The sequence below is a fragment of the Bombyx mandarina genome, chromosome 12 (assembly GCF_030267445.1).
Source record: "Bombyx mandarina strain Sakado chromosome 12, ASM3026744v2".
Taxonomy (NCBI): domain Eukaryota; kingdom Metazoa; phylum Arthropoda; class Insecta; order Lepidoptera; family Bombycidae; genus Bombyx; species Bombyx mandarina.
In genome coordinates, this window is record NC_143219.1 from 6,779,859 (window position 1) to 6,792,137 (window position 12,279).

Here is a 12,279-nt window from a genome sequence, read left to right on the forward strand (position 1 = left end):
TATTTTTCTGTGAATGTATTAACCAATATTAATTTTAGTTTAATTTTTTTTTAATACCATATTGTATTGTAATATAATACTATAATTGGTTATATGTATAATTCCTGCTGAGCGTGTGGTATAGTTAACATTATTTATACAGTTTTATATTATTAAACTATATTATTTGTATGAGAAATATAAATGTCTTTCCAGGGTTATGGGTGTATATTAAATATACGTATGTGTATAATAAAAATATTATATTTATTTCCGTTATCTGGTACTTGTAACACAAGTTCTTTACGAACTTAGCACGGGACTAGTTAACGTGGCGTAATTGTTAGTAAATATTTATATTTATTTGTTAAAGCTATGGCAAAAATCAACGAATTGAAGTATGATTTGCTGCCCCACCCACCTTATTCGCCTGATCTAGCGCCATCACACTTCCACTTATTCCCTAAGCTCAAAACTTTTTTGGGCGGACCGAAATTTGCCACAAATGATGAAGTCATAGCCGCTGTAGAAGAGTATTTTGCAGGCCTCGAAAGATATCATTTTATGGAAGGCATTACTGCTTTGGGAACAAAGATGGAATAAGTGCGTAGAGGTTAACGGAGACTATGTCGAAAAATAAAATTAATTTTATCACAAAAAGTTGTGTTTTATTGTTAGGCTAGTTAGTTACTTATCATCCCGCCCATGTAATATTCATTTAGTTTGCTTTGTAAAATTGACCTAACCATAGGTTATACACTTAAGACCTAACCAATACGTAAAATAAAACCTCGGGATTGTTCATCTTCCGTCCAAACTACAAGTGGCTTTTTTTTATTGCTTAGATGGGTGGACGAGCTCACAGCCCACCTGGTGTGGTGTTAAGTGGTTACTGGGGCCCATGGACATCTACAACGTAAATGCGCCACCCACCTTGAGATATAAGGTGGCGTAAAGTTTTGCGGTAGGCAGCGGCTTGGCTCTGCCCCTGGCATTGCTGAAGTCCATGGGCGACGGTAACCACTCACCATCAGGTGGGCCGTATGCTCGTCTGCCTACAAGAGCAATAAAAAAAAAGTTCTAAGATCTATATATAGTTACAACAGCTGCCTCACCCTTCAAACCGAAACGCATTACTGCTTCACGGCAGAAATAGGCGGGGCGGTGGTACCTACCCGCGCGGACTCAAGAGGTCCTACCACCAGTAAAAGCTGAAGCTGGCTGAAGACTTAATCACACTTCACCTCGTTTGTTGGACATGTCCAGCAGTTCCTGATAGTGGGTTGAACTGTGCTCAAGTGACTAGTAGTGAGATTGGGCACGGGAGATGACAGGATCATCTCAAACAATTGTTTATAGCACTCCCTATGAAACATGCGGTAGCAGACTGGATGCGTGTCGTCAGCACCACCCCATAGGTGCCAGCGAGAATAATGAAGAATTCTCATCAGAGAAAAGACAACACTCTTCTCTAAATTTTATACCAACATGCATTTTACAATTTCATTAATTTGTGATAGGGCATAACATGACGCTCGCACCGATGCACTCAGCATATTTTCAAGGTCAAATATTGTGGAACAGTCGTTTTACAATAAAGTTGAGTCTACCCAATATTTTAGGGTGGGTGACCGGATTTACGTTGTTGTGTGTGGCTTACGGTAACCACTAACCACTAAACACCAGGTGAGCCGTAAACTTCTCCCATCAATCTAGAGCCATATTAAAATCGTAGTTCCAGATCTCAGTAAAATGAGGATTTGTTAGGTAGAGGTTCTGACGCATTATAACCCCAAAAAAAAAACTGCATGTGGACATGAAATCGTAGTAGGTATTTGTGTAAACGGCCTTATCATGTCTACGGATCCCAGTTTTCGTCTAGGTACGGTCAGCTGCAGTATATGAAAGTTTAAATCAAAATTAATAAAGGAGTCAGGTGGTAAGTGGTAGGATGTAAAAGTAATTTCTCATCTTTACATCCTTAATTCTACGCAACTTATCGTTTACTACCTAGTGTTCGCCTAATGATTGAAAATCGACCATACTCAATGATACCTCAAGATTTACGATTGATTTATGTTTTGTTTTGAACCAGCGAAAAACATTTTGTCGCTGCCTATTCTAATAATGTATAGACCAAAGAAGTTAAACTAAAGGCAGACCAGAAGGCAGTTAAACTAAATAATGCATTAATTACTGTGCTTCAGTACTAAAAATTTATTTTTGAACCCTTCTTACCTTAACCAGGAAGAAGTATGAAACTCATGGAAAATATTTTTGTAACATAATTGAAGTCGTCGTGACCTTAAAGATAAATTGGCCTGTGTACTAGATTGAGAGATGCGACTATGCAGACTGTTCAAATCTCGCCGGCACTTAAAAATGTTATGAAAGACTTAACGTGTACAAGAGACTTCTACGATGAAGAAATAATTGCTGTAATGAAAATTAAATCCTCATACGACATATTCCTGGACACTTACGGGCGGTACTCTTGTGAGACCCTCAGGTAGGTGGTATCATCGTACTCATTTCTGCCACAAGGCAGTAATGTTTTAAGAGGGACGAGAAAATTGTTGGTATACAATACAAACAGACCTTATTCGTTGAGGGCGGTAGTGGCATTCCTTTGATTGTTTAGGCTTCGATAACAATTAAAACCAAATGGGCCATGACGTTGTTCACCAGTCTACGCATAAAAATTATGGGACAGTTTTCAATCAAAATACAATTTTCAGAAACATCATTTTACTGATATATATCAATTCAATGTGGTTTCAGTCAATTTGTTGGACCTATAATTTTAGCTCAATCATAGGTTTATTGGTGTGGTAGCTTCAACATAGCCAACTTAAATTGTCATTACTCTTAAATCATAATACATCTAATTCGATTTCTTGGAATCTTTAGACGGCGACCGTGATCGAGAACGCGACATAGAACGTGCCTTCGAACGGGAACGAGAGCGTGAGCGAGAGCGGCTGCGGGATCGAGATCCAGACCTTGGAGAGCGGGATCGGCTACGCCTGCGGGACCTCGAACGACTGAAACCATACATATTGTTCTTGTTAATAATCTATAAATATATTTTTTTACATCACAATTCACCAGCAATTTCGTTATTCAATACAGTTAGTTACATATGTTAGTATGTATTTTAAATTGTTATACATTTTTTTTTTTAATTCAGATATTTTAAATATGATTAAACTTGTTTTAGCCTCAGCGCGCAGAGGTTCTGTTGTGTCTGATTGTAATTATTATAAGACGAGGTCATCTGAGTCAACAAACACATTTGTCACCTGTAGTGAGCAAACATATTTCGAACAATTTCATAAACGGCTTAAAAATTTTTTTCTTAAGAAGGTAAGATTCCTGGGGCCCGTTGACCTGGATGCCTTTCTAGTTTCACCAGGATAGGTGAGCGAGTACGGGCTCAGCCAGGAGGGTTGCGAATTGTTAACCGCTGCCCGAGCGCCTCCGAAGGAGACCAAACAGCTCAAGAGCAGTTGCTTCGTGAATCCATCTATATACTACCGGACCGGCATCGCGACCCGCTGAGATCCGGCGAAATACTCAGTGGGCTGGTTAACAAACTCTTGTATACCGAGTGTCTCACAAAGGGCATATTCAAGCCGAAAATTGTAATATTCTATTAGTCGATGTGACAAATAAAAGTTCCTCAGTAAATTTCTTAAAAATTACAAGTAAATATTTGAACATTATGGATCAAACTATTTTTCTGCCAATCCTTGAATTCTGTTTAACACAAGATACCGTAATAAGATTCGTAGTATAAAATAAAATAAGAACTGGCCACACATGAAAAGATGCGATTATATATCGGAAATAAACGTAAATAATATGAATAATGGTCGTACGGATTGAGTGCGCACACTGAATAAGTTCTGTTCGTCAAATAGGCACTGTCTCCGTGACATCGTTTTCATTAAGCTCTCTCTGGCACGCGTTGTACAATCTGTATCTTCTAGGTCGAAATCACGTAAGTGGGAACTCAACTCACATTGATCTCATAAAGTTTTATGTGCTTAACCCGGGTTCAACACACGAATATTTTTTCAATAATTTATTTGTAATGTTTTTTTTTATAATTGTCTATTTAAAGTAGAAATCCCAACAACTTCGGATTGCTATAAGAAGACTGAAGTTATAAGAAAACGCAGCAAACGCGATATTGCCGCTGACCTAATCAAGCGGATTCTCACACACTGGGCTTTCACGAGTTAAGATTGAGTACATATCAGTAATAGGGTTGTATTCATTGTTTGAAACGAGATGAACGAATTCTATAGAATATTATTCTATTATATTCTATCTATCTATCATATTGTTCTAAATTCAATAGTGTCTAATTCGTCCTGACGCGTTCAGCTGAATAAACGACTTAACCTACTTACCTAATACATTCAGAGCTGTCATCGAACAATTTAAACAATTAATAAATTAGTTTTGTATTAAACTGCCAATTACGGCTGAGATTTTTTACATTTTTAAAGTGTTCTACATTGTTGATGTTAGAACCACATTTAGACTTGACCACATTTAGAACCTACCCCCTTTATGGGACACCCTGTACACAGAGGCTTTTCTTTTCCAACATACTTCAGTCGAGCTATGCGTATCGAAAACTACATACATACTTAAAGTTTGTACCACATGCATCTAAGACATCTTCAATATTACCGGTATTTAATTTTAACTCTTTATCATGTTAAGAATCACAAACAATGCACGGTTTTGTTTTTTGCTAAAATTTGGATAATACAAATTTCTAAACAAATCTGTATTTTGAATATGAATTTTACCAAAAAATATCAGAACTTTTTTAATGATTTAAAGATCAGTTTAGATAAGACTGGCTTGGAGAGCAAAGCATGTATGTATTGATTAAAAAGTTTAAATACCTAAATTTTAAAGGAAAAAATAACCCACATATTTTAAAGTAAGGGGTTTGCACATCACCCCAGTGTTGGTAATGTAAAATACAATAACCACTCAGCTCCATGTATGTACTCTTTCAAACTTTAATACCAAAATCTGTACGACATTTCTTTTAAATGCCAGACATCATTAATATTCTCTTGATAATATATTAATATCATTCTCATTATATTTATTAAAAAAAAATGTAAGTCTGAACACACATATTTATATAAATAACAAAAATTAGACTCCCAGAGCCTGACTTCAAAATAAATACTCTCAAAAATTATCTGCTCAGTTGCTCTCCCAGTCAGCCTTACATGGCCTTACAGCACTAGTCATCAAATTTCCAGTCAGTGTGGAAAAAAGTACTAGAAAATCTTTCCCAAGCCAGTATATGTAAACAGTCTTAAAAACTTTCTGTAATAGTCACACATTTTACTCACCTTATTACCATTTAGGTTATTGCCACCAAAGGCCACCTATCCTACTTTAGACAAAAAAATACAATTCATTGATATCCAGGCATATTTTTGAAATCAATGTTTTTCTTAAATAGTTTTGTGGTCATATTCCTCAAAAACATGAAAACATGAATTCTGTTCATTTTGTGGCCTCTGAACACTGTAATGTTAATATAATGTGTAACTCACTGAGTATACGCAGTGATTACATTAGACGTGCGTCGCTACTCGCAGTATGAACAAACTCAATGAAGTTGTCGACAAGTGAAGTGTGCACGTAGGATGTAGCTACGTAGTTCACAGAGCGAAGTTACAGTTGGGGCCAACTCATTCGGAGTACACGCAGAGAAGTGAAAGCTACGTAGCGCAGATAATAAGAAGTGCAGACACTGACGAGTTCGTTCTCGGCGCACAACCCAATGATAACCTATAACATAGTTATCATTGGTATACAAATCCAAAACCAATGGAATGAGATCTAAATTCGAATATTTTTGTTTTTCCCAATGAGTTTGAGGTTGGAAGAGTAGCGAGATTTTATTGCCAATGAATAAATAGGTTCCTCACACCGAATTAAAGCCTCTACCTGCGTCGCCGACGACGTGAACAGTCACGAGCGTAGTGTCCTCTGTCGCCGCAGTCGTAACAACGATCATCATACGGCCGAGGAGGCAGACGCGAACGAGGTGGTGGACCCCGGCTGCCGTAACCGCGACCCCCATTAGACATTTCTACACGGGCTCTACGACCGCAAATCGTTCGTCCATCCAAACCACGTACCTGAAATTTTGAAATTTGGAAGCTAAAATCCGAAAAGCTGACAACGGGCACTGAAAACAACCTAGTTCAATCCACTATTGTACAGCGATGCCCTATTAACATTCATTTTATCGATTTGTACGGAGCAAATAAAATTTAGCAGTGGACGTTAGTGGACAACTGGGATGACGGTGATGGAACCCACAACCACTCAATAAATGTGGTAAATCATATAGTTATGCAGTTTATCCAAAGAATCGAATTTCATGTTTTTTAAAGGGTCAAACCCTTTAAGGTTAAGGTTTATCTACGATCGAAAACAGTGCGTTTACGATATGGCATCTTGTAAGGTTGAAGCAATTTTTCTATCATAAATACGTATGGCATGTTTCTGAATTTCAGTAGCAAAATTAACTAAATTGAAAGAAACACTTACTGCGTCTTCAGCATCCCGTGGATCTTCGAATTCAACAAATGCGAAGCCTGGAGGATTTCTTGCAACCCACACATTCCTCAGTGGACCATAATATGAAAAGGCATCTTCAAGTTCAGGTTTACTAGCATTATTCCCCAAATCTCCAACATAAACTTTGCAGTCACCATAGCGTGACATCGTGGACGATGCTGTTAAATATAAAAACCACGCCGTTAACATTTTGTTCCTTGTCATGCACAATACATTTTAAATAAAGATTAATATTATTCAGCGAGACTATTACCTTTTTGGATGGTCAATTAATATTTTAATGCGTTTTATCACCAGACCATTACATTAGTTGCCCTCCGTTTTTAAAATCACTCTTTCAAACAAAATGGCGGTAAGACGCGTACCTACCGGTACCGGTCAAGTTAGTGAAGTTAGCGTTTTCAATCTCTGTTCTCGTTGGATAGTTCGGATATAGTAATCGGCAAACTTCGTGAGCAAATGACCTTGACTGCGCAGAACCGAATTTTAGATCACTTTGGTGGTGAGGGTGAGGCGCGACGGCAGGGGAAATCGTATCGAGCGCGTTATTGGTAGATCAGTCGAACCCTGCGTCCCGCACTGCGCCCTCATTCCGCTTGCTCCCAAAAGTACGCTTGCGTACAGTGGAAAGTCTATCGTTATTAATCGTTAAGTTATTTGTTATAATTGCTTGTGGACTTTGTTGCCATTGCTATTTGTTGAGTGTTTGTTGATTTTTTATAAAACATACACTATGTCGTGACAAACTGGTGTAGTACTTAAAAGAAAGGGTAGAAAATTTGTGTACGACGTATATTGCTTCTTTATAAAACATGGGAAGAATGATATGGAAAAATTAAAACAGACTTCGGAAGCAACAAAAACATCAGTGAGTACTGTTAGGTGCATTATTAACGAAGCTAAAGGCTCTGGCTTGCTCGCCGTGTTTCGGACTCCGGGTAAGAAAAGATCAGGGAAGAAGAAAGTTACCGGAATGGATAGTTTCGTTCAATCTGTAATAAAAAGATGTAATCATAATAACTACATAACAAGCAGCGAAACTCCGTACCGTAGAAAGGCTTCGAAAAATTTAAAGAAGATATAAATTTTAATGGCTCGGAATTAAGCTTACGACGGATTATGAAAGAGCTAGGCTTCAGATGGAAAAAAAGAACAGAAAATAATCGGAAGCTGGTAAATGAAAAAAGTAACATTCGATTACTACGAATCGAATATCTTCAAAAAATAATTAATTATAGACAAAAAAGAAGACCGAATCGACAGAGTTGTAAACTACGCCGATGAGCCCTATGTCGACTCATCACGATGATAGCGACTCGGGTGATGAAAACAGTGATGATGATGATGGTCAAGATTATGATAACGAAAAAAAAATTACAAATACCAGCTTCGCTTCAACTGAACCAAGACCTGGCAACAGCTCTAGTTTTGACTTAATAGAAGGAATATCTATTTTACCCCAAGATTAAATTATTACAATTATTAACCTATATGTTTTGTTGATGTTCTAATAAATATATAAATAAATACATCTGTTGATTTTAATAATTTAATAGCATTATGACGCAGAGTAAGTAATGTTTTTGCACGTGAGTGTACCATGCGCAAACTTACCCCCACTACGTCGACAAATGCTCAAGAAGTTTGCCGGTTATTATACCGGCACCGTGAGGGTACCAGGTCTAATTCCTCCGATTTCCCCGTTATAGTGAAATTGTTTCCCCAAAATGATATATTTTTCAAAAAGCAATCAAATTGTTTTCTATTGTAATAATCTACTATATCGTCAAAACAAAAGTTTTACAAAGGGTACATAAATAACTGAAACAGCACTTTAATCACAATTTATATTAAATATTAGATACATTTTTGTAAATAAAATAATTATTTCAAACAATTTCCCTAATTAATTCTAAATTCCACAGGTTCAATTATTTTTCCCAAAATGGTGAAAAAGCCCGTAACGTAACCACGGCGTCGGAATTCGGAAAAGAGTCTTCTTCTTCTTCTTCTTCTTTTGTCCAACTTCTTGCGGTCATATCTCATGGAAGATCGGTTAGAATTTAGATCGAAGGACGACACTAGACAGGGGGCAGGTACGGAGCAAAAAAAAAAAACGGAGCAGCGTGACGTTAAGAATAATTCACGAATAGTGGCAAGACAACTGCGTTTTTGGGTGAAATAGGTACTAGTTTTATTGGCTCCTATTGCAGACGAAGTCGGTTTAATTCCTGATAGAAAAAAAAATATGTACGGATCAGCGTGACGTTAAGAATAATTCACGAATAGTGGCAAGACAAGTAACTGCGTTTTTGGGTGAAATAGGTACTAGTTTTATTGGCTCCTATTGCAGACGAAGTCGCTTTTAATTCCTGATAGTGCACGCCTACACTATTAAGTGAGCGTAGTTGTTGAATACCTTCTCTGGAATCGTTCCAATCAATCCTATAGAACGGGAGGGGGTGAACTTGAGCGATAAATTAAGAAATATTGTCTTGCTAATTTTAAAGATCTTCAAAAACGTATTATCTGAAGAATGGAACGCGATCTCTGAACATTTTAATGAGAAGTTTATTAAAGTACCATGGAGTTAAGAAGCAGTTTGTACGGGGAAACGGGGACTGATTAGATCACACAAGCCTTTCCTAAGCTTTTCTATACTTATATAATATATAATAATATTATAAAGAGGAAAGATTTGTTTGTTTGTTTGTTTCGAATAGGCTCCGAAACTACTCGACTGATTTGAAAAATTCTTTTTGCATTAGAAGCCGACATTGTCCCTGATGAACATAGGCTACTTTTTTTTATTTTTTTTTTTATTTTTTTTTTTTGGTTTCATGTGTGTTTTAATGTTTCCGAAGCGAAGCGAGGGAGGGTCGCTAGTATTTAATAAAAGATAAGTGCTACCTACATAAATGTTTATAATTTTTCTTCAATTGATTTTTTTTTTAAATTTGTAAGCAAGTAAAGTTGAGTACCGGTAAAATGGGGTGATTCAGGACAAACTCCAACTTGATGAAAGTGCTATATCAGGATCAAAATGATTGATTGATTGATCATGGGGCTATCTTTGTTATCCAATTTAAAGTTATGCAATTAGCATTCCAGTTTAAATAAAAAAAGCAAAAATAGGTGCTATCCCTATTTACCCACAAATTGCGGTTATTGGGGACGAAATTAGTGTTAATAGAGAAATTTGCTAGGGCTGACGCTCCTTGGTTTTAATTAATTTATTTATTTAGTTGCACCAACAAAGTGATCGTCAATAAAAAAACATTGAAAAACTGACAAATGACAAAAGTACATGGCAGATGGCATGAATTATAGGTGCAATCGACAGTGCATTGACAACAAAAATAAAAATATATAACCAAAACTTGATTACATTTAATTACTTATGATTAATTTATATTTACTTGGGAAATTATACGCGACAGATTTTTCTTGTAAGTTGTGAGACAATTAGAAAAAACATATATTTCATTACTTAAAATTAGTTCAGCGCAATCGGACAGCTCCGAATGAACATTGACGGAGACCGAGCTACCGTGGAGATTATTGTAGTCCCAAAGGATTCTGTTTAAGGGAGAGTAAGCACCTAAATTCGAACGAGCGGGTTTTCTTATAAGCGGTTTATATTTCTTTGTCCTTAGTAAGTACTTAGGGGCTGATATTTTTATCTGGGTTAAGAGATTAGGTGTGTCCGTTATTCCATGAATTAATCAGGTGGATACCCCCACTCTGAACAAATATGAATATATTTTATTATGTATTACTTACACATTTTTGTCCACCTTGAGTTTTCATCGTTCTTGTTACATGTATGTGCAAAACCGATTTACTTATGGTAAATTGCTTAGGTATTTCAACTAAAGACTTATTCCTAATTTCATAAGCTTCTATTACCGTTTTTAGTATTAAGGGATCATATCTCTTATAAGGATTTGCACTCTTTGATACGCACAAGCGAGGCATATCTAAAAATAGAAAACATGTAACTGATAATATAAATATTTGCCAAACAATAAAATAACACTGCATTGATAATTTTGAATAAAAGTTCTATACAAAAACATCATGAGTAAACCAGGTTCTTACCAACAAATTTAAAAAATATTGTTATAACTACATAGACAACCCTACAAACCTGTACCTATTTATACTTAGTTCGTTTCCATTTTACTTATTCTCATCCCAATTGACCCCTTTTTCGTAGTTATTTGTACCTGAGACGTCCCCAATATCCCCAAAAACAACAGATTTTTATAAGTATTTTTATTTTATCAAAAACATTAAAACCAATAACAACTGAGACTTACCTTTAATATATATGATGGTTCAAACACTAAACAACTTTTATAAATCACAGTCGTCTTCTATTATAATCAGCAAAATAAAAGAAATCAAAGTTTCTAACACTAAAATAAAACCACCACAAGAAGTTAATTTGAAATGCGATTTTTATAAGTTAGCAGCTATTATCATGCATATTCAGAGTTGTTTTGTGAACTTTTAACGTTCTACCATTACGCTACAAAAAATAGAAGATTTTGCAACGATTAAAAAACTAATATTGAGTGTCGAAAGATTTTCCTGGTTTTTTCCCCATTCGCCTCTCAATCCGTAATCGCCCCATTTTACGGTATGGAAAGTAAGTTAAATTGCATTTTCGACGTTGGCAATTTCGAATTTATAACTATTGAGTAAAATCCAAATCAATAAATTAAACTGTCACAAATACTTAGTGATTTTAAATAAACACAGTTTTTCATGAAAGTACTTAACTCGTATAATTGGTATATCATTATTAAAATATATTATGTTTTAACGATAGTCCTACAATTACAAATTAAATGAATACACAGCAGAGTTCATTAAAATTAAGTTGCATTGACAATATACCCATTTTCTAACGTTCATTATATGAAAAGAAAAAAAAACAGCAAAAAAGTTTAGGATAAAAAGAAATATTTACAATCTATATTACCCGTTCTTATACTTTCGCAGTTGTGGCCGACTTTTTGAGACTGTAACGCCATCTCAATTCATGATATATAATTGAAATTCTTGTTCCAAGCATCGGAGCTCCTTTACATTTTTCCCTGTCTAATCGTTAGTAGCCAAACAGACTATTACAACTGCGCGCGGACTGGTAGAAGAGCTAACTTTTTTTCCCCATACCTATGCTGATAGCCTTGAGAAGCTATATCAGCTTCACCCTAACGTGTAGGTGAGCTCACGGGGCTCAAACCGGAGTGGTGCTAACACTGGCCCTAGCAAGAGCAGTGCTTCGCAGAATCTACCACCGGATCGGAAACGCGACCCACTGAGAAGATCCGGCGCGAAACTTAGTGGGCTGTGTCTATGGGTTAATTCGCTCGTCGAGCCCTACGCAAGCGACGGGGTCGACGAGGACGGTGACTAGTGCTCGTGGTACGTAAAAGCCCCGTTAATGGATCGGGAGGATATGTAATGACGTGTTTTGGGCGACGAGGACTGTTTACCATTCGGTCTATAGGATCGGGGATATAGTTTCCAGCGGCCACGACAAGAGAGTTCTCATGTCATGCCGCCTTCTCAAAGTAGCGCAATGATACCGATTGTAGATACTTACTGACCGAGTCAAGTTCCAGGTCATCATGGAGATTCACGATCCTCAGGAAC

General features: G+C 36.6%; 1 protein-coding gene across 2 annotated transcripts; it reads right to left on the bottom strand.

Annotated features, from left to right (window-relative positions):
• Positions 1–2,710: 2,710 nt before the first annotated feature.
• Positions 2,711–8,023, bottom strand: LOC114245921 (serine/arginine-rich splicing factor 7). 2 transcript variants are annotated; one of them, XM_089731591.1, is made up of 5 exons: positions 6,866–8,023; positions 6,583–6,770; positions 5,974–6,167; positions 5,577–5,814; positions 2,711–3,023 (listed from the first exon to the last, which is right to left on the bottom strand). In XM_089731591.1, exons 2-4 carry the CDS (start codon positions 6,757–6,759, stop codon positions 5,745–5,747), a joined length of 441 nt encoding a protein of 146 aa, XP_089587717.1. In that variant the 5' UTR covers positions 6,760–6,770; positions 6,866–8,023; the 3' UTR covers positions 2,711–3,023; positions 5,577–5,744. The 2 variants fall into 2 exon arrangements, with proteins under 2 accessions (XP_089587717.1, XP_028034039.1); XM_028178238.2 differs by lacking the exon at positions 5,577–5,814 and having other exon boundaries at positions 6,866–7,600.
• Between the last annotated feature and the right edge of the window lie 4,256 nt (positions 8,024–12,279).